The sequence below is a fragment of the Cricetulus griseus genome, assembly GCF_003668045.3.
Source record: "Cricetulus griseus strain 17A/GY chromosome 1 unlocalized genomic scaffold, alternate assembly CriGri-PICRH-1.0 chr1_0, whole genome shotgun sequence".
Lineage (NCBI taxonomy): Eukaryota > Metazoa > Chordata > Mammalia > Rodentia > Cricetidae > Cricetulus > Cricetulus griseus.
The window spans coordinates 245,108,531-245,132,124 of NW_023276806.1; the positions used below are offsets into that span (position 1 = coordinate 245,108,531).

At 43.9% G+C, this 23,594-nt stretch overlaps 1 protein-coding gene across 1 annotated transcript in view; it reads right to left on the bottom strand.

Annotated features, from left to right (window-relative positions):
* Positions 1 to 3,604: 3,604 nt before the first annotated feature.
* The window catches only part of Csgalnact1 (chondroitin sulfate N-acetylgalactosaminyltransferase 1), a 95,171-nt gene continuing 75,181 nt past the window's right edge, over positions 3,605 to 23,594 (bottom strand). The window contains exons 4-7 of the mRNA XM_035451798.1: positions 18,258 to 18,436; positions 17,333 to 17,427; positions 7,224 to 7,305; positions 3,605 to 4,425 (exon numbers count right to left, since the gene is read on the bottom strand). Coding sequence (XP_035307689.1) covers positions 4,136 to 4,425; positions 7,224 to 7,305; positions 17,333 to 17,427; positions 18,258 to 18,436 — 646 coding nt within the window. The 3' untranslated portion in view covers positions 3,605 to 4,135. The remainder of the gene's footprint in view (positions 4,426 to 7,223; positions 7,306 to 17,332; positions 17,428 to 18,257; positions 18,437 to 23,594) is intronic.

Genomic DNA, 23,594 nt, shown 5'->3' on the forward strand with positions numbered 1-23,594 from the left:
GTTTATGAGCCAATCTCTTAACAGTTTTTGGCCTCAACTGTCTGCACCTGGAAAATGGAATTCCTACACTAATCACCTTATAAGTTATTCTGAATGTAAGAGATTTTTCCCAGCTGTCTCATCATCCCTAGATTACAGCACTGAATTGGAATTGAAGGTGGTAGCTATGTATTATATTTTATATTCCTTCTACAACTTTTCTTTCACAGACTTTTCTGAACAGCAAAACAAAGGACAAAAGTTCATAGTGCTTTCATAATCTCAAATGGATGGCCAACAGTGTCCTTTGATTATGGCTAAGTCATGTGGGGCATACTGAGAAGCTCAACACTGTCCAGAGACAGTATGTAAACAAATCCTATGTACTGGTCAGGTCCTAAGTACTGTATCAGCATTGACTCATCTAACCAGGAAGCAATTGTAGGCTATAGAAGTAATTGTATTCATCACCCTAAAGGAAGAAACTGGGGCACATAGAAACATGGCATAAATGGCATGATCTATCTTAAAACATGTATGTTCTGAGTGTAAGGAAGAGAACTTAGGTCCTACTGGTCTCAATGCAGAAATTGTAACCGCTACCACACAGGCCAGAGCCCTGGTATGACTGGATGAAATAATAGAGGGTTTTTCCTGAAACAGAGAGTTAAAATTCTGGGAGCTGCTTTTAGTGTGGAAGAAGGCAAGATATCCACACTTATGAACCTAGGGGCTGTGTGTGTGTGTGTGTGTGTGTGTGTGTGTGTGTGTGTGTGTGTGTGTGCGCGCGCGCGCCATGGGCTTGAAAGCACAAAATTGGAGAGATCCAGCACAAGGACATTGGTATGCCACTTGGAATCACTATTTGTTGACAAATATTTAACAAAATGCTAGATTGGTGTGGTGGTTAGAGGTTGGGCAGCCTGATCTATTGTATGAAGTGCCAATTCCCTTTCAAGTTTCATTCTGTCATCATCAGAGAAAGAGTTGGGAAGAGCTGGTAACAGCTGTCACACAACAGCGTCAGTTTAGTACTTGGTTGGAACCCCACACACATTAGAAGGTAACTGACTGCTTACTAAGCCACTTACAGGGACAAGGAATAGAGAAAGTAGTCATGAAGCTAGAAGGGGCCTTTGATAAGCCAGGCATCTGGTAGTGTCCTTTCTTTGCAAGAGGTAATGTGCCTGAGTCCTTCAATGCAGGTTCATTTCTGCTTTTCTTTTCTGTGTAAGGCTGGATTTCAGCCTCTTGTTTAGGTTGAGTGAAGCCTCTGAATCCTTCATTCACATAAGTCTGGGGTTAGAGTTCCCTATAGGTGGACAGGAAGCGAAGAGAGCTAGGAAGAGTCCAGAAGAGCAGCCGTCCTCATCTTCCTCCTCCAAAGTCCTCACGTCCTGACTTTCTACAACCATCAAATTCTGAATGTCATAAAAGTAGGAATGCCTGGAGGGATCGATCCATTAATGAAGTCGGAGACCCCGGGATCCAATCAATCCCCAAGACTTCATCCCCTGGCAGCCGCATCTTTAACAGATGAGCCTTCAGGAGACATTTCAAACTAAAACTGCAGCTAAGCTAAACTTTAAGAGGAAGAAAATTGTTTCCTGTCCTCTTCAGTTACCCTCAGTGACTTTTTAAATTAGTTTTTATTCAAGTTATCATACGAAATAATAGGCTTCGTTGTGGGCCCTCAACATGTGCACACACACTGGGCATCTTCTCCTATTGCTTTCCACTTTATTTTTTGAGAGAAGACCACTCACTGAACCTGGAGTTTGCTGATTCAGCCAGGCTGGTTTGACAAAGGCCCCCAGGACACTCTCAGCTTTGCTTTCCTTCCATATAGTGTTGGGCTAGAGAGGACCTGACTTCACCTTACCCACTGAAACTTTTTTCTAGTCCTCTCAGCAATTCTTAAAATCAATTCTTAGCCAGGTATGCTTGTACACAACTGTGAGAATCTGAGCAGGGTGAGTTTCAGGCCATTCTGGTTGACAAAATGAGACCTTGTATCAAGAAACAAAAATCTTATTCAGTGTCATAGACATTTATAATGTATACAGTGTGAACAAGTTCAAATGCTGACAATCCTGGAGTCATCCAGCAAGAGACAGCTGAACATTTGATGGCTGCCTCTACCCTGTGAGAATATCAGCAACAGTCTGTCACAAATCCACAAGGAATAATAGCCACGTGCCCTGAAGGCTCTACAGTCACAAAGTATGTGGAAATTTGCAAAGGCAGCATGGAAAGGGATTTCAGAAATCATTTTTCAGTTTCATCTAACTAAAAATTAGCATGAAATGTCAAAACTTTCCTTTTATCGCAGTGGTTCTCAGCCAGGGGTCATGCTCCCATTCCTTGAGTATTTGACAACAATTGGAGACATTCTGGTTGTCAAAAACGGGCTGGGAGATGCCCCAGGCATTCAGTGTGTACAGGGGCTGTAGGGATGTTGCACAGGACAGTCCCTTAGCCCATGGAGTGACCAAGCCCCAAATGTCAATAGGGCCAACACTGGGAAGCCCTAGTCTATGCCCAAAAGAATTTTCCCAAACTCAAGACGGTGCATTCTTATTCCAGGAAAATGTCAAATTCACCAATTTTATTAGTTGTGCAATGCCAGCTTTCATTCTTGTCTGGTGCTTTAATTAAACTTTATAAACTACCAGTACAAATCAATACAATGTTTTTGTTTTTGTTTTTGTTTTTAAACACACAGCTTGAGTGTTCTTGAAGCATTTAAACAATGAATTCACTGTGGGCAAACAGAAGGCACAGAGACAGAGGAGGTAATTAGCTCATGCATCTGGTGCTGGCTAATAAATAAATAATTTGCACATGGATGTAGAAACCACTCAATGTTACCCAGATTTATTTTTTAAAAAAGAGTTTGAAGTTGTAAGAAAATGCAAACTTCAGAAGCATCTTGACAACCCATTAACATTGCGTATTTTAAAAATAAGTTGCTTCCACGTAGTCAGGAGTGAGTGAAATGTAGCAAAATCTTTCATCTCGCTGGATTGATGGACAGGTCTTTCACAAAATATATGTGTATTTTTTTGCATTTTCTTCTTATGGAAGCCAGAGACCTGAAAGAGCACCCTGCTTTGAAAAGCGATTGTTTGGTTCATAACTTTGGTTTATTCAAACAGTTAAGAAAGTCGTCCCCATTTCTCCAGAGGGGAAAGTATATTCTTTAGTAACAATACCAAAGTCTTAGTGTCCCTTTATTGTGAAGACAAAAGTGTCTTTTCCTCTCTCCAGTGTTTGATAGTTCCTCTTCGGTCAGTCTTAGTTTCTATATACCCTTCTCTCTGCAGCCCCACACACTTAGCTTCATCTGAGTTTGGCAAGTCCTCAGATTTGCTATCTGATATTTGCAGCAGAAGGTTCTGGTCACACACCTTCTGTAGGTACCTTCTTGCCAGTAGTGGTGGTGCATTTCTGTAATTTTAGCACCGAGGCTGCTGAGGCAGAAGGATCATTATTTCAAAGTTACCTTGGGTTCTGTGTTAAGACTGTCTCAAATAAGCAAACCAACAAACCAACACAAAACAAAAACAAATCTTAGAAATCATAGAAGCATATGTACTACAATGTGCTCCTACTAAGGCTTGCAAATAGGTAATTAAATAAACATAATACAAGAAAAAGTGCATTTTTAGAATATTGACTAAAAGATAACTGAAAAGAGGGGTTATTTTTGGTTAATATTGGGGGTATGACAGTATTGACAGTTTGTTTCCAGGTGCCTTTATTTTGCTTACTGTGCCCTGGAGGGTGTTGATGTCCGATCTCCACATTTCTCACAGGTCTTCTGCTCCTTCAGAAGCTTTGAGAGTCCTGGATACCAAAGCTCTCTGATGTAACCATTCCTAAGAAGAGAAGCCAGGATGCTTGCATCTCTTCTAATGAACTTTTTGCAAAACTGGTCTGAGGTTGTGAATATTTCAGTGAGCAGGGACAGAGAGATCATTTTGCTGTAAACACAGTCACTGTCACCATACACAGAGCCAACAGAAACCGGAGGCTCTGCTTTCATCTCTTCTAATCATCGGTCAGATCCTTTGTTGCCCTTTGTAGAAGTCTATACCTCATTGCATCTAAGGCAAACAACTTCAGTGTCTCCACTAATCTTCAGCCTGGGAGGTCATGTCTTTTTACTTCCCGCCTTCTGCTTCTGTTTGCGAAGGTGAGCCTCTATTTCATGCCGGAAGACAAGCATCCCCAGCTGCCCATGGGATGCCTCATTCATGGCCTTGGATTGCATGCACATCTTGTACTGCTCAGGGGTCAGTTCATCCATACAGTGCTTCTCATGCCAAAGGTGGAAAAGTCCCCGTACAGGCGTGCGTACCACTATGAGGTTGCTATGGAGATACTTCCGATACAGGTGCACATCTTCACCACCCCAGCCTTTGATGTCCAGGTCAAATCCACCTGTGGGAACAGAACATGCTACTGAATTGTGTGGCACACGCTCAGCTCCTATGGACTTTTCATCAAGGGGCATGGTGAGGGTGGGTAGGTACATAACTCTCGTGGAGTACTTGCTTTGTAAGCCTGAGAAACTGAGTTCAACCCCACTGAACATAACATGAAAAAAAATTAAAACCCAAGAGTAAATACCTGAAATGGTGGCATGCACTTGCAATTGCAGCACCAGGGAGGCAGAGACAGGTGGATGACTGGGGCTTGCTGGTCAACCAACCTAGCCCACTTGACAAGTTCCAGGCCAAAGGGAGACTCTGTCCCGAAATTAAAGACATGGATGACATCTGAGGAATGATATTTGAGGTTGTCCCCTGTCCCCCATGTCCCCATACACACAGTAAGTGTTTAGGAGAGGTGACATTTGAAGTACCATCCTTCAAGTTCCCAGCATCCATCTGGGTAAGAGGCTTTGGATGGGCGTGGCCAATAGGAATAATCTTCATGGCACACCATGAAAACTTCTTCAGTTACAGGATGCTGAACAGGATTCTAAGAATTGGACTGTTTGAAAGAGCCATCAGCAGAACTAATGAGTAGCTTTGGGTCAGGATTAAGAGCTTCAAGAGCATTCCTTCCGTTGAACTTGACACCTTGCAATGGAAACCCTGTATTTCTGTCTGGGTGTGGCTTCTTCTGTCCCTACACTCTGTCTCAAACATTCTCATGTGGCCTCTTTATCCCTGTCCCCAAACCCCAGCTACACTGCTCTGATCAATGCCGGTTAAACCAGAAAAACTCAGGACCAGAAATCCCAACTAACCAACCCTCGGAGGTATTGGTTTATGAGTGACTATGACCTGGCAGTAGGGGAACAAGAAGGGAGAGATCACAGGCCGGGCAGGCAGAGTTTAGATCCATTTTTCCTAGCAAAGTTGCTACTGAACTTGTCAAGTTGTCTTGTTTTTCTGAGACAGCATCTTGCTGTATAGCCCAGGCAGGCCTTGAATTGTCATTTCTACTGTCTTTACCTCTTAAATACAGGGACTACAGGAATGAGCCTACATGATGGTGCCAGCCAAAAGTTTGGGTTGTTTAAATCCTTCAATGAAGCAAATGTTATAAACAAACAAGCTAGAATATTGTAAGGGTTTGGCTTGGTCAACTAGAATTTATTATTGTCCCCAGCATCTCTTATTTAATACCAAGGTCACAAGAAAGAAACTTGCAAATAGGACACTGTTGCAAAGAATGGCATCCAAGGGGACTGAGAAGCTCTGAGGTCATGGCAGTGGCCCCCCAAGGAAGAACACTCTCCCTATCTCATTGTGTCTCCATTTGTTTAAAGTATAGTGACATCTCTATTCAGAGAATCCAATGCAATATGAATCCAAATGTGAAAAACATGAGAGTCCTCACACCATAATATCATCTCCCTCTGCACACAAAGCAAGGAAACAATAGTTTCATGAAATGGGGATTATTTTTAAAGATTGAATATTATTTTTGGGTATCTGATATGCATAGAATATTTCCCTAGAGATATAAAAGAACACCTGCTGGCTCTTCAGAGTAGCTGCCACTCAAGACCTGGCACTCTGGCATTCTGATGCCTCCCAAGGGACACAAATCCAAGTTGTGTGACATTATTTTCATTTTAATCTGGTGATTTCTATGGAACAAAACATATTTGGGCCTGCTTCTGCTGCCTGATTTCAAAATGGGAAGCTTTATGCTCAAGACCTGGGAGAGGGGTATGGAGAGAGGGGATGGGAAGGGCATGGAAGAGAGAGGATGGGAGGGGCATGGAAGAGAGAAAGACAAGGTACCTGAGAGGTCTGGAGAGGAGTCTCTCCATCACTTCCCAGAGATAAGGGCTTCTCCAGAGCCCAAGTCCTGTTCCTTCTTGCCCTAGCCATGTATTATGCAGCCTACTTCTCATCTTCCACTTACTGAAAGGCTTCTGGAGGCTCCTTGGCCTCTGAGCACTTTGGTCTGTTCTGCTGAAACCCATTGGCCTTTCTGTTCTGAGTTCTGGGACCCTGCAGGGAGACTCATAGGTATTTGTAAATATGTTCATTTAACCTATGTGTGTACACATGTCTATATGTGCCTGTGTACATTTTCATGTGTGCCTCAGTATATGAATATGTAAATGTATGCATGTCTGTGTTCAAACATGTCATTCTGTATCTGTGTGGTTATGTATCCAGGTATGTCTCTCTGTGTGTGCATGTGTGTCTGTTTTCAAACATGTGTTATTCTGTATCTATGTGGATATATGTGCATGCATGTCTCTGTGTGTGCATGTGTGTCTGTGTTCAAACATGTGTCATTGAGCGCTTGTGTATATACATGTCTGCATCTCTGTGTCCATGCATATCTGTGTGTCTCTATGTGTAGAGATGTGTTCATGTTGACAGTAACTGCATACTCAGAGCTTAAAGTGACATATGGGGCTTTAAATAAAGGTCACCAGAGTGAAACATGGGTCATCTTTGCATATGTTTTTCCCAGATTGCCCTCTTTTTTCTCATGTCTGGAGGCTCACAATGTCCCTATTAGTGGGCTCCACAGTACGAACTCACAGAGGCGGCGGCACCACAGAACGTGCTTGAATGCTGCCATTGTAAAATCACGAGTGTTCCTGGGTACACCTGAGAGGGCATAATGTGTATGACAGGGTCCCAAGTGCTGCCACCTGCAACCTGAGGGGCAGCACTGTTTGGGGAAATGGCAGGGGAATTTGCTCAAGGCCTGCAGGACAGTGGCCTCCAGGTGGCAGTAGACTCGAAGTTTTATCTTACCTATGTTGATGAAGTCCGACTGGTACTGACAAGTCATCCCAAATCCAAAATCCCTCCAAAATCCAGTTTCCTTCTTTATGACCTGCAAGGAAAAAACCGTCAGAGGTAGTATACAAAGCTGCTGTTCACACACTTAGGTGAGCGGTGCTCAATATTGAACCCCCCTGCCAACAAAATAGGCAAGATTAAAGTGTGTGTGTGTGTGTGTGTGTGTGTGTGTGTGTGTGTGTGTGTGTGTGTGTGTGTGTTTACCAAAAAGAATTACAATAAGCCAAGGCCAAATTGGGGCCTTGTGATTTTTGGCACCTCTGGACAGGATGTTTTTAGGGTGTAGGCATGAAAACATGCACACACTTTCTCACACACAACCAAAAACAATCCCAGAGAGCTGTGAGTAGTGCCGTGGAAAAGCCACCTACATATCTGGCGTCTGGTCCTGATGCTAAGGAGAAGTGAGGTGGTCCCTTACACAGGCCTGAGCACAGACAGAGCCAGCAGAGGGCTCAGGAAGTTGAGACATGGCCTCGGAACCACTTAGAATCCATAGCCCAACTACAAGGAAAAAGAAGAAAAACCCCAGTGACTCCTGTTGTTCCTGGCTCACTGGCCCCAGTACCTCAGTCTGGCTGAGGAAAGGGTGGCTCTAAAAGATGAAGCTGCTCCAGAAAGCTCCTGCTGGAAGTGCCAGCCAGTAGGGTGGCCGAGAGGCCATCCAAGCTGTGACTGAAAAAAAAATCAGAGCAACACATTTCTGTTTGGTTTCTTCCTTGGGAGAAAATTTCCAGCAAATTTGCTGAAGCAACAAAACTTAAAAAAAAAATAATAGCGCTCAGCATGTGCACCATACATGCACACACATGTACTAACAGACACATACACATAGACTCACACAGAGACACATGCATACAGATGTGTACACACAGATTTGTCAGAAGTAATTCTGGAAATGGGTTTGAAATCTTTATAGCTATTTTTCCACATGATCTTTGTAGTTCCCATAGAATACAGGAAGTCCCCTCCCTTGAGAGAGGGAAACAGAGGGCCTAGGAGAGTCTCTATGACTAAAGTCTGGATCTATTTGCTGCTCATTTGTGACAGATCATGAGAAAGGGAGGGCAGTCCTGTCCCAGTTCCACTACTGGCTGACCACTCTTCACTTTGATTTCAAGCCCCTGTTTTCCTTCCTATACAATTAAGCTAAATCATAGTTAAAGAGTTTTCCAGCTCATTTATTACATCACTGTTACTCTCTGTTCTAGAACCTTCCCACAGCCTAAATTATATTTGATAAATGTCTTGCAAAACAGTTAATGAATCTTAAAACATTCTCTTATCCCAGAATGCAATAGTGCAAAGGCTACATCATCCTATGGGCACCAGACCTTGCTCGTGATGAGACACCTTAACAACAACAATGAATGGGAGAGACTCAGGAAGGCCCACAGACCCTTCTCCAAGGATTTATATGTAGTTCATGTCGATCTTTACCAGTGTTGTAGCTACTGGTAAGTTACCCACACTTCTGTGAATAGTGCCCACCCGTGCCCCAGCAAGCAACCTTGGTGAAACTCATCAACACCAAACAACAACATAAGTGAAAGTAGGAGGCAGAGAAGTTTGGAAGAGCTGCGTGGAGCAGGAAAGTCTGGAGAATCTCCACTGCATAAATTTTCAATGGATACTGTTCCTTCTTCATCAATCAGGTAAACTTTTTCTGTTGCAGCTAATGGCTTAATTTCCCTTCTACTGTCCAGGGTTCTGGATATCTCACAGACATGGAGCTGTACCACGAATAATATAAACCTAGAGATAGATGTTGGGGCTCAAGCTTAGGGTCAGGCAAGCAAAGCAGCCAGCCAGTAGCTCTTACCTCTATCTCAGACTGAAAGGACTGTCCAGTCCTCAGAGTGGCTGGAAACTAATTCCCTCATGAGACCCTTTGCTTCTTCCTTTTACACCTCTCAAATCCTAGAATTAAAGGCATGGGATCCCAAGTGATGAGATATCCTTTGTGTGAGCTGTTTCTTTTTTAGACTGGATCAATTTTGTGTTGCTCAGTGTGGCCTTGAACTAAGAGAGATCTGTCTACCTTTGTCTCCTGGGATTAAAGGTGTGTACAACCACCACCTAGCTTCTATAGCTAACTAGTGTGATTGCTGGGATTAAAGGTGTGTATCACCACTGCCTGACCTTTATGGCTTGAGGCTAGCTTTGCATTCTGAATAGTTTCCAGACAGGGAGAACAATTTTCTCTGAGGATTTGTGGAGCTAGCCAGATCACCTTTCAATCTGAAGTAGAGGAGAGAGCTAGTGGCTGGCTGCTTTGCTTCTCTGATCTTTTGGCTTGAACCCCAATATCTGTGTCTGGGTTTTTAGTATTTGTATTACATGGAGTGGAAGAGAAGCGCCAGCATCCAAACTTCAAATATTTGACAGTACTCTACACAGGGTTTTAAAGGGACAGCTCCCTCCTGGAAGAACTATCAGGAAACCTGAGGAGGAAGCATGAGTGTGCTCCCAAGAAGCCATTGTGCCAAGATTCTGGGCTAAAATCAATGTTGTGTTGAAGGACATAAGGAATGGTGAGCCTGACCTGGAGAGGTGTGACAGCAACACATTGATTTATGGCCAGGGGTTGAGGTATAGAAACAGCTTTTAAGTTGGTTTGAAGGCCAGTAAGCCACAGAAAGGCACTCTGGGAAGAAGTCATTGAAACATAGTCTTTTGTGGAAACTGACATGGTTGTGTCACAGCATGTAATTTCAGGGTAAGATGGATTTCACTATTAGAGGTTCTACCGCCATAGCTGGGCCAAGTTACTAACTGTGGCTCTTCAGTGTTGCCTTTGGAGAGCAGCCTGGCAGAAATGAATGCTGTTACTCTCTTCTCATGGGATGGCATCAGGTTACTTCTGAAGACCTTAGAAGAGCCACAAAGGGTTTTCAGTCTACCACCCAGGCCTGCCTATCTCCTCCCTCTCTCCTCTTACCCCTTTTAGCCTCTACACCAGTGGTTCTCAATCTTCCTAATGCTTTGACCCTTTAATTCAGTCCCTCATGTTGTGGTGACCCAAACCATAAAATTATTTTCATTGCTATTGTAATTTTGCTACTGTTATGAATCACAATGTTAAAAGCTATGTTTTCTGATAGACTTAGGCAACCCCCATGAAAGGGTCATTTGACCGCCAAAGGGGTCATGACCCACAGGTTGAGAATTGCTGCTCTACACAGGACCATTTCCTGACCTCCAAACTCCCCAGGCTCACAGGCATCTAAGGTGTTCCTACAGTCTCTACTGGTCACCTTTCCCTTATTCATTGTTGCTCAGAGTGATCACCCTGACTGTCCTGGCCAATGCCATACAACTGCCAGTGCCCATTTCCCCTCTACACTGTGAGCCTGACTTAAATTCCTTATAACACTAGCAGTGAAATGACCCCATGGGTTCATCTGTTTCTCAGTTTGCTGTCTTTACCCACTACCCATAGGGAATATCAGAGAGAGTCTTAGTCTCTTGTGTCACCAGTATCCAGAACATTGATAACCACATAGCTGTGCAACTAACAGAGACATTAATAGATACTCTTTAGTGGATGGAGGAGGAACAGTTCTAAGGTAATCATGGCTCCTAGCCTGTGGAAACAAACATGCTTCAAGTGAGAGACACTTGTCAGCAAGAACTTCAGCAAAAACATGGGTGTTCCAGGGGTGACAACTGTCAGGATTGTAGGGATCCAGACCAATAGGCAAAAATGTCCTTGAGGCATAAGGCATCAATTTTGACTTATACACATTGAGTCAGGCACAAGGAGTCCCACCATTCTGTTCAAGTGTTAAAATATATACTTCAATGGTTCTACCACAGGATAAAGAGTAAGCCTTCAAAGTTATTCATCTTGTCCTCTTGTTGTAAATTTCATTGATTTACCTACAGGTGCCACAGTCACTTTAAAGATGTTATCTGGGGCTAGCACCTTGTCCACTCTTTCTATAGAACCTTTCTACTCCACAAAAGTTTGAAAAAGACTGTGGGAGCTAGTATGCCACAAAGGCATGGGTTTCAGGCTTAGTGTCCCACAGGAAGTTTCTAGAATCACAGCTTTGTAGGCAAGTCATGTGACCGGGGCATTTATTTTTTTTAATTAGAATCAGAACACAAAACACAAATCAGCAACTCCCTCTAGAGTTGAGGGGAACACAGCCACCACACAGCTGCACAGGCATCCTGGAGCATAGCCAGTTGCCTGTCTGATTAAATGGTATTGGGCGGGCAGCTGCTTATGAAGCAATCTGAATTTTAAAATTAAGTAAACTTCAGGGAAAGAATTCTCTCTATACCAAAGAGTATCTCCTTAGAACTGAAGCTAGATATGACTGGCTTTTTTTTGTCCTAGGAATGCCAAAGAGCTGGACAGGTTTACAGGCATGTGGCCCACAAACTCACAGAGGGTCCCATGCTTGTTACAGCTGTCTTTAAGTTCTGAACACTTTTGGAAGGGTGTCTGAATTTTGGTTTTTTTTCTGAGATATTCTACTGACAGAGCAGGCCCTGCTTGTGAATATTGAATTGCAGCAATTGCTGGGTCTGTCTATGCCTTGTGCACTCTTTACTATCTGGAAATGGAAGGGCCAGTGATCACCCTGCAGAGGGTTCTGGGGGTGAAGGCTATGTGCCCTCTTCTTGAGACCTTTTCAAATGGAGGCAGAATCATTTGCTCAGGTTCGTTCTGCTGAAACAGAGCTTGGGGCTAGGATTCCTATGAAGATCTTCATATAATTTCTTGAGAAATAATGCATCATGGAGCCATAGGGTCCCCAGAGTTTATTTAATAATAGGCTCAAATATCATTTCTTCCCAGATCTCTACAGAGTCTCATTTTCACACAAGTCCTACTGGTTTCTGAATAAAGGATGACAGTGTCTTCTAAGGGGTTCAGGTTGGACACAGACCCACTAGGTCTCTCATATCTGGGATTTAGACCCTTGGTCCTCCTTGAGTACACTGAAGCCAAAGGATACAGATCCTTCATCTCTCCATCCTCAGTCAAGCTTAGCCTAACAATGTGGCACTCACTTCTGTCCTTCTGCCATTCAGCAGCTGCAGGAATTTGAGCTAGTGTACTTATGTCATTTACCCTTGTTGAGAATTATGGGAAATTATATGGTCACAGTGAGGAATTCTCAAATGACTTTTGCAATTTAGTAAGTGCATGCTTTCTGAATAAACAAAAAACAGTCTGCAAGGGTACACTGCACATACCACGCTCAGCAGACAATGCTCAAAACTGAAGCACAGGTCAGTGGTTAAATGGTCATGTAATTCAATTCCCCAAATAAAAAAGGTCAACCAATTGAGGAGCTGAGAAATGGCTTCTTGCTACAGTGATTGCTTCACAAGTATGAAGTCCAGAGTTTGGATCCCTAGAACTCACATAAAAACCTAGGTTAGTGAAGTATTTCTCTAACCCTCTGTTCACTGTCCAGGCAGATTAGGTAGATCAACAAGCTACATATGTGGGGCAAGGTGGAGAAGACAAACAAGGAGGATAAGGAGAAAAGGTGGAGGAAGGATAGAGAGAGAGAGAGAGAGAGAGAGAGAGAGAGAGAGAGAGAGAGAAAGAGAGAGAGAGAGACCCTGTCTCAAGAAACAAAGTGGAAGGAAAAAGAAGGGACCAATAGGAGTAACATAAGAGAGGGTAATAGGAGAGAAATTAGGACCAATTATATTAATATATGTATGAAATTGTTAAAAAAAATAATTAAGGAGGACAGTGATCAAGGGAGACTTGATATCAACCTCTGGGTCTACACACAATTTGAGACTGGTAAAGCAGTACAGGTATAATCAAGAGATGATGAGGACAAGTGAGGACACACCATAAACACTCAACTGTGTCCCATAGTGAACAGGCTTAAGTGACAGGTGTTACTGCACAGCAGCCATCACAGTGGACATCAAACGCCAAGAGACTGAAATTTGGTAGGCGGTGGCCTGGGGAAACAAGGACAGCACTCAGAGACTGTGAGCCAGCAGTACTGCACGATGGCAGGCTGACTTGGATGTCCTTGGACTTAGTGTCATCTGCCAGGTGGTGGGATTAGTTTACATTTTCTTTGCAACCAGGTTGAGTTGGTTTATGGAGGACAATTAGTCCCAGCAAGAAATCAGAGTTTGCAGCCCTGTGCTCGAGACAGCCCACATGGATGCACCAGATTTGTGCTCATCTCTTCCCAGCTGCATGCCCTGTGGTAACACACTGGTAAGTCCAAAATAAGCCACAGTGGGATTATTTACACCATGGAAATTGGCAAATACCATCACCAGGCTTTTTTTCCTTCTTCTTCTTCTTCTTTCCAAGAGTGGGTTGCTAAACATTTGCAAGCATACCACTGGCTTTATTCCATAAACACTCTTTTGTAAAAAGTAGAATTAATTTGTTTATTCAAAGCGAGTCTCTGGCAGAGGACGAGGAAAGACTGGAGTGTGGGGAGGGTCTGAATCTAAAGATAGGAGAAGTAGGAGGCTTCTGCAGTGATCTAAGCAGGAACTGGCAGGCTGAGCCAGCAAGGTGGAATGTTTAAAGTGAACATTGATTTAAATTACAGCCATTCCCTTCTCGGTATGCTGTTTCTGCATCAAGGCACCAGCAAGTTTCATTTCAAGTTTAACTCAAAAGTTAAATATTAGGATGAAATCCCACAGTGCCGCTTGTTACTAATGATTTGTATGCAGAGGTTAAAGAAATAAGAAGTCATCTGGACATACTGGAGATGCTTTCATCTTTAGGCAAAACAGAAACTAACTCCAGGACTGATGACCATGAAAACTCATCCCTGGACCACTGAGCAGGAGGCTGTATTTGAGAGGTTGCTGCAAACAGCATTCTTGTTTGCATAGGTTACCTTTATTACAGTCCCATTCTGAACCCAGATTCCACACCCCATTGAGGAACTGCTGTGTTCCAGGGAAGGCAACAAGGGATTTGTTAATATACACACAGTCTAGACTGAGCCAAATTGCAATCGCAGGAGGAAATCTCTCCTAACTCGCCCATCTCCAGCTATTACTTTTTATTTTATGATGTCTTGTCACCTACACATTCTGTCCCCATTGTATTAGTTTCTGTAGTTTGGTGTTTGCCTGTAGAATTCTTGTCAGGCTAGTTTCTGTGTGCCTTGGCTCCCTTGGGGAGGGTTGGCAGATCTAGTCCTACTGATCCAGAGGAAGGGGCACCTTGGCATGGGCTAAGCTCTGTCACTCAGACACCTTGTGATGTGTGTGTGTGTGTGTGTGTGTGTGTGTGTGTGTGTGTGTGTGTGTGTGTATGTGTGTGTGTGTGCGCGTGTGCACGCGCGCACGCGCATGCATGCTATTGTGCCCCTGTGCTTGCACACTTGTGTGTGGGTGCTCACATGTACATGTTTAGAGGCCAGAGGTTAGCTTTGGGTATCTTCCTTTGTCACTCCTCACATTATTTTTTGAGAGAAGGTCTGCAATGAACTTGGAGCTGGCAGTTTGGTTGGACTTTCTGGCTAGTGACTGACCCGCCTCTCCACAGGGCATGCAGCTGGGATCTCCCTGTCTCCATCACTCTCCCAGTGCTACAGTTTCATGTATGTGACACCCATCTGTCTGGGGAGGGGTGGGGACTTGAATTCAGGTTCTCATACTTTCACAGCAAGCACCCTATCTCCCTAGCTCTGACTTCTCAGCCTTGGACCATTAATTCAGCCTCTCTGAAGGGTGGTTGGTAGAGAGGTCTCTGATCAATCATGCCTAAGTGTATGAAACAAATGCAGTTCTTTTGACTCCATTACCAGGACCTGGAGCAGACCTTTGTGGGTAGCAAGTGATCAAGATACAATTGGTCCTGGGATTCTACAGATGGCTCCATGGCTGAAAGGTCTTGATGCACTTAGGGAGGACCTGAGCTTGGTTCCTGGCACCTGCACCAGATGTGACTCCACCTCCAAGAGATCTTAAATCCTCATCTGACCTTACACACATAAGTAAAAATAAAATAAAATAAAATAAAATAAATGACCTGTCTAATGAAGAATGCAATCACACATTTCTCTGAGGTCTGGGGAACCTTGAAATTGCTGCATTTCACTGAATTGTAAGTGCTGAGCTCTTTAACAGCTGTTTTATGTACTGGAAGAGGGGTCAATGATGCCTAAAGAAGTAAATGTCAAAGCCTGTAGGCTGATTGAGGTTTCTATGGCCATAGGGAACTGAGTGATCTAAGCCATTTCTACCGGGACTGCTTATTCTGTGGGTCTACTTCTGCGCTATCTGTCTCTCTGCCTTCCATCTTACCTGCTCCCAGTAGGATGAATTAGAAAGGACAAAAGCTTCAGATTAGGAAATGAAAAGAAGCCATTGCAAGCAAATTGGGCCTTTATGAATTTGAACTAGAAACATTAATCATTTCCAATGTCAAATATAAAATAGAGCTTTATTTAAACCAAGGAAATTTTTATTCTCAGCGGTTGAAAGACAACAAATACTTCCTCCCATTTTCCTTCAACACCCCATGAGAAGCTTACAGCTCCTGGGATGGGAAGCCAGAAGCCCCTGTCCTCGCCAAGACTTATCTCTCATGAGTAGGAAATTGGTTCTTGGGCTGTGAAACTGTATTGTTTTCATCTCTAAAGCCCAGATAGAGATGTAGACCATACACAGTGTGTTTATGCACTTTCTGGCTTGAGCCCACCAAAATCACACTAGGACAAGCGTGGGACATGACCCTCCTCCATTCTGAAAATACCAGAGCTTCAGTTCTGTAGAAGATCACCCTGGGGAAGGGGGAAGGGCCTGGGACAGGCATGGAGGGAACAGATTTTGTTACTTCTGAAAACTAATTACAGACTCAGCTACCCAAATGAACTTTGCAGAACATTGTTCTCCCATGACACCGGGCACAGGGCAGCTTAGTCCCATCACATCAGCATGTCTTCCTGCCCATAAGGGTACTCAGTTGGAAAAGCATGGCATGCCCAGGCTTGCTAACAGCAGGCAGAGGCATCCAAAATAATTGCCTTGCTGGAAAGATTACCCTGAGTGGGGGTGAGAGGAGGGTCTGGTCTATGCCCAGAAAGCCAACAGTACAGAACCTTTACACTCCATGGTTTTAGTTATATCTGCCGACATCTGAAAATAATAAATGGATAATACCAGAAATGAGTAAGTTATGTTTTAAATGATGCTTATTTTAGGATATTGTTATATTCTATATTATCATTAGTCCTTGTTGTTACTCTCTCACTGCTAATTTATAATTTAAATATTACCATGGATGCAAGTATAGAGAAAGCCACTCTATGTATAGGGCTGGGTATTATTTATGGCTTGGAACTATTCATTATCTCACACATCCAGTGAGGGTCTTGGAGCATATCCCACATAGGCAAACAGTACCATTTGGAGAGGCATGGGAATACTCTCCTGGTTTGTCTCAGTTCCCATTTTCTTCTGTCTGAGATTGAACAGGCCCTGGGGGCTCTGTGGTTCCCATCACTACCCATCACTTGTGGAGCCAAGATCTTGGCAGAGAGATCCCTCTACCATTTCTTTGAAAGCTACCTTTCTGGTGACACCATTGATGCCAACATCTGCCCCAATACAGGGATGTGTAGGAGTGGAGACAGAGTGGGATAAGTGAAGGGCCACGGGACAGGATTGGGTCCTTGCTCCCTACTGGTTCACTGTAACCTTGGGGGATGCCAATGGTCTTCCACCATTTTAGGGTTCCACCACGTTTTTTAATGAAACATCAGCCTCACTTTTCTTGCTAGAATCTGTAATGATAAAGAGAAAGCATACTCTGGCCATAATCCAATAATAGTAGTTCCTAAAACCATAGAAGAAAACTATGAAATTACTCTCTTATAAGGCATGGTTCCTAGTTATTTTCTACTTTTAAATATTGCACTTTTAATCAACATGGCACTCGGAGCAAAGGCCAGAACATCTGCCACACTTAAAATCCATTAAGGGGATTGGCCTGTGGATCCCATCCCACTCACCTTTCCTCACGGTCAGGTGCCCTAGTAATGAGCGACGTGAAACAGTCACACACAGACATCTGCAACATCATTACTTACCAGCTGCTGCTCTAGGGGTGGGACTGCATCCTGATGGCCATAGATTATGCCAGGGTTATACTGACTGAAGAGAACTGGATAAAACACTTTCTTCCCTGCAAATCAGAAAGCAAACATCTGCTTAGTACTCATTCCATTGCTGGGTTTGTAGCAGTCAGCTATTGGAAATAGCCCATGCATTTTCACCCACTCTTTTGTCTCCCTTCACTCAGCTCTAGAATAGGTCATAGAAATACTGCACCAGCTAGACCAGTCAGTTTGATTCTCTAACCCTTCTGTCCTCCCAAGGATGAGAACAATTTGCACATTGTTGGTAGTCAGGGGCTGGAATTGCATTCCCCAAAGCCATGAGTGTGGACGAGGTTCCTGATGTCCCTGTCCTGCATGCACAAAGCCCTTAACATTGGTTTCTAGCACAACCTTAAAGACTGGCAAAGGAGGTCAGGAAGACCCTGGGCAACAAAGGGCTCAGAGTGGCTACCCTTTACTGATACACATGGAAGAATTGCCATATTTTAACAGCAAATGATCATGCTTGTATTGTTACCTGTCTATCACATCTGTATTGATTTTTGTTGTTGTTATTGTTTGTTGTTTTCTGCCATAGCCTTTGAGAGGCTTTTACAGGCCCATATCTTCTAGCCTACCATCTCCTGTGGATGTCCTACTCATCTGATCTCCCAGTGGGAGACAGAAAGGGATTATGAACAGGGACACAAGACAGAGTCCCAGAATTAGTGTACGTGACAGGTCTGCTGCACAACACCTGGGGGTAAATTGCACAAGGTCACCTTCCTTGTCTTTGTGACTGGAAGAAAGTTGCCTCTGATTCCTCAGCAGGATACCAGAGTGGACCGTGCACACAGCAATGCCTGAAGGCGAGAGAGCCAGTACCAAAAAGAGGTAAGAAAGAGACAATGCAAACCTGGCTGTGTGTTCAGCCTACACGTGTTGAGGAACTCAGAGGTGAAGTAGATGTCCACGTCACAGAAAAAGAGCAGGACATTGCTTCCCTTCCAGAAGCGGGCTCCAACATCCAGTCCCTTTCCTCGGGAAAATTCTCCATTCAACTGGATGAAGGTGAAGTTCCTGAAGTTGGCAGCTCTAGAAGATGGAGGGAAGCAGGTCAGTGTTTGCCACTCATCGCCACACTGCCCAGGAAGACATAATCCCCTGAAAAATGCTCAGCTGGAGACAGCCCCCCCTTTCTGTAATCCTGAGGGTGGTGGGGCCACCCAGGTAAGGACAGAATAGCCATACTGAATAGATACCACTGGGGTCCAAGGGACAGAAACACCTAGCAAACCTTTTGTTCTTGCTGGTTTTGTGACAGCATCTTGCTGCCCAGCCCGGTTGACCTTGATTTCATAGCTGTCCTACCTCAGCTGGCAGGTATGTGCTACCATGTCCAATTTCTACTGAATGAAATTAAAAAGATAAGTATGTATATTTGTGTGTGTAGTTGCTCATGGAAGCCAGAAGAGGGTATCTGATCCCCTGGAGCTGGAGTTACAGGTAGTTGTAAGTCACCCAACATGTATGCTGGGCAAAAAAAAAAAAAAAAAAAAAAAGGGTGGGGGGTCCTCTATAGGAACAGTGTGCACTCTTAACCACTGAACTATCTTCCTGCCCCCTAATGAACTTGCAATATGAATTTATTTCTTCTATTTCTGCTAATTCTTTTATATTGAGATAGCTATTGTTATCACTAATGCACATTCTTTGTGATGGAATTTGGAACTAGTTAAATAGAAACACAACTCGAAGACATCACCATGCTTCCTGCGCAACTCAAATAAACCTAGTTCATAAAACTCAGTTGCTGTAGCATACGGCTTCCCAGCATCTTATCCATTTCAAACCCAGGAGCCAGGCAACATGTTCTGGATATGTGCTACCCCAGACAGACTGAAATCTACCTTCCTCTCTCTCTCCCTCCCTCCCTCCTTCCCTCCCTTTCTTCCTTCCTTCCTTCTTTCCTTCTCAGAGTAGGAACATCAGCATTGCAAAGTAAGAGGACTGACCACCTTGCAGAAGGAAGGCAATAATGCATCAGACCTTGCTGCACTGTTTATTAGCTTTGTGAGGAGGACAAGCTCATTCTTTAGTTGCTTCATTTGCAAAATGGGAATAGTAACAGCCTCCTTAGCCTTTTAAAGTGACCGGATAAGTGGTGGGAAGGGGATCTGGCACCATCAGCACCAGCTCCTGCCATCACCAGCCCAGGTAAAGATGCCCTAGCCCAGGCTGCTAAAGTCAAGAAGATTCTTTAGTTTGCTGAATTTCCCCAGAAATAGTAGAACCTTCTAAAATGGGACTCGTCTGGGCAAAATGTAACTCATTTGGTGCAAATGGGTCCTGGAGAGCCTTCCATCAGGTATAATGAAAGGCCTCATTCAGTCCTGTTTCAGCGTCTGTGTGCCCAGGGGCTGGCAGCTGGCAGGTCTCCTTCTTGTTGACTTCATCTGTCTTTGATCATGGCTTGCTCTACCCTCACTCCCTGCCCTTCCTCCCTTGGCCCAGCCCCTCCACTCCCCAACTTCTCCCTGTGTTGATATATTCAACAGATACAGCAGGAAAACTATTTCTATTATTAATAGTTTATATTCCTTGTTACTCTTTTGGCTGAAGGTCAACACAAATTACCAATGTCCTAAGCTTTTTGCATGCTAAGTGCTTCTACTATCTGGGGATTTAATCACAGAAACCAGTTTGACTACTCTTCTGTGACTTATTGTCTTCTTCCAGATCTTGGAGGAAGCTTGGTGTTTTATCTCAGGAATCTATGGGTGCAGCCTAGCCTCAGTCTGACGCCAGACAGGACCTACAGCCTGAGATCTGGGTGGAAGACATCAGTATGTGAAAAGCCCTGCTCTATGAGTCAGTAAACCCGAATCCAAGGCCAACACCGTGCCTGGTTCCTATCAGGTATACACTGGATGTCTCTGAATATGTGTGAATATACATTTCTGAATAGACGTTAGAGTGGTTCCGGCCCTTGGTGTGATTCTGATTTATTTGGAGTCAATTCTCTTGCCTCTGTTGTCTTTCTATAAACCCTGTTCACCGAGTTCAAGGCCCCTTCAGCTATGACATCCCCCTGGACTGAGATTCTTCATTTACTCCAGGACTGTGACTCCCCTCTGCCTTCAGGGCATTATCTTTAATCCTCTGCACATGGGCCATGGTTCCAGCCCACAGTTTCTTCAATTGGCACTGAAGCTGTGTTTCAGTCCTTTTTGGAGTCACACGTGGCCCTGGTTGAAGACAGCACAACTCTGTCTGCACAGACACACAAGCACTGTGAGGACCTGGAAGACAGCCTCCAGCTTCTAGAGATTTCTACAGCCCCAGCTGTTCTAAGTTGGCACAGCCCATACCCTATTGCCCAAAGGAAACTCTACCTGAGGGGGAGACCTGAATTTCACCTGCTCATCTAAGGGGCTTTCCAGCCAGTTTTCCCAGATGCTTCATCCGGGATCTGTCTTGTTTAATTGTTCTAGCTATTACACCTTTTGAGCCCATCTCCTGGACCACAGGTGTATTTGTTATCTGGTTCATAAAGTAGGAAGGTTACCATTTCAAAACACAGTGCTCACTTAGGTTGTATCTGACTTGTAATTTAAAAGGTAACTCTCCTATGAGGATTTTCAAAATCTATCATGAAAGATCTAAAGGCTTATGTATTTATTTTTACTTATTTGTGTGCTTGTTTGTTTATTAGGTTTAATGAGATAGGATCTTGCTATATCAGCCAGGCTAGGTTCAAACTGACAATCTGCCTGCCTTCTAAGTTTTGGGGTTACAGGAATGTGTCACCATATTTGGCTTAAACATGATTTCCATATGCATGACAGCAAGCAACGTTTCCTAAGGCAAGGGGGACACTCTCTTTAATGTTACATTGGGAGAGCAGCAACATGGCTGCCTCTGCCTGGGATAGCCTGCAGTCCACTTGCAGAGGTACTTCCAGAAGTCAGTTCACCTTGAGTAGAAGAATAGAAGGTGAGTGGCAGCAACTCCTAAGCTACTAGTTTGAAAGATGAAGAAACCTATCAGAAATATAACATCAAACAAATAGCAAAGAGATAACAAAAGATGGATGCTACAGAGTATAAAAGGAAACCAAAAATCTGATGCCTCTGCCTGCCCAACACACAAATAAATCTACCTTGAGAACATCCTGGCTCAAGCTGGCTGCTCTAATAAACACCATCATCTGCTCCACAGCAGTAGAAGGCAGGGGAGGGGCCTGGGCTTGCATGGCAGCCTTTGGAAAAAGAGAGGGACATCCATGGTAGCGGTGCTTGAGATGACCTTAATTTGAAAGACCTTCAGAAAAAGTATTTGAACATCAAACTGTGTGCACAAATGTGTTGCTCCTAAAAAAAGATTATTCGAGGAACTGTTCCTGGGAAATCCTTTGTCTGCCCTCTCACAGTGGCAATTTGCTTTTCCCTTTTCATCCAGGCTTTCTAGGAAGATAAGGGCACTGCCCTCTCCCCATGCGCTTCACAACCGGTCTCCAGTGTGCATTCTCCCCAAAGGCCACAGTATTCAAGCTGTGAACAGTGACAGCCCCAGCAGGGCATCTCCTCTGGGCATGCTCTGTTGGCACAGCAGGGCACTACTGGGGAAGAAAATATGAAGCTCCAGTAGCCTGTGGCAGTGCCTCACAACACTGTGTCCTCCACAGTCCTCCCTGCCTCCTTCATTTACCTTGGGCATGGCAGCCAGGGGACAAGTTTCCTCTGGCATCTTCTAAAGTCCTAACAACTCACCAGGCCCTGATTAGTGGGACACATATGCACAGAGAGAGCAGGGTGTGGTCAGAGTCATCAACGGCCTGAGGAAGAACAGCACTACCTCTGTCATCAATCTATGACTTGCCAGGAGAGCAAAGCCTCAAAGACCATTGTGGTGTGATAGCACAATTTCTCCACCTAGGTTCTGGGAAAACCCTATGGCTCTGAGAACAGACCACTGAGGCAGCATGCAGGCACCCTGTTTGTTCTGCTGTCTGAGGGACCAACTCTGGTGACAAGCCATAGATGGTCATGATAGATGAGTCTAAATGGGGTGCCTATGACTAGGACCTCCTCTCCTCGGGGATTCCTTTTCCATTACACACTGTCTTCATTTATTTCTGTGAAAAGGGCTATCATTCTTCAAGCTTCACGCTGTGAATATCATCTTTGGACTGCCACCAGGCAAACTAAGAAACTCTCTCTGAGCATTTTATTGAGTCCTGCCCTGTCCCTCTTGTGTCTTGACATCCTATTGTATCAAATGCACCAGTGCACAAGAGGCTTTTGTAGGTTCTGATCCTTTCAAAGCAGCAGTGCCACACAACTACCCCTTTAGAAATTGTCCAGTACTGAGTAGGTAGTAAGAGGCACACATAGGGAACAAAGGGGAGACTAAAAACACTTGACACAGCTAGGGATGAGTAAGTAGAAATGACCAAGGCTCTTCAGGTACTACATGAAGAACTTGCTGTCTAAAGAGAGCTTCTCCCACAAAGAGAGTGCAGCCCCCTGCAGTGGTAACCAGGAAGCCCTCCCTTACCTCCTACCTTTTGTATAAGCCCACTTCCCACATCTGAAAGAGGCTGGGATCAGTGGATTTGGAAGGACAAAAAAAACCTTAGCATTTATGAGGAGATACAAGCAGAATAACAGAAAACACCTCTGAGAAAAATAGCATCGAACTTATTTTGAAATATTTAATTTACTCTTACAATGAAATGCCATATTTGGTGACATGCCTATAGCTGTGGCATTGCAAGAAACAGTCACTGATGATGGTAGAATGGGGGCTTTCCATCTCATTATTATGTGAATTCCTATTATGGACACACAAAAGAATACATGATTCATTCCTAATTGCTTCTTGAATTATATTAATAATTAACAAAAGTCTTGAATTTCTCATTCAATTCCTTTCTTTGATACGATAAATCTGCTGTGTGGGGACTTCTCAGTTACAAGCAGTCATTTTTGTAGAGGTTATGATGACCTGAGAAAGCTATTGGTTTCTGCTGTGTTTAATTCCCCTAATTGTCTTGCAATTCTCCAAATGAGAGGATTAAAAGTGATAAAAGATCTTGCTTTCTAGTATGATTGGTTCTAATACAGACAATTTTTACAATTGTAAAGAAATTGTCTTAATGTGACACTCCCCATGATAGCCCTTTATTTAAAAATGTACTTTAGTCCCCAACTCTGGCAGAATTCCACTGCTCAGGTGCAGGCCACACCAG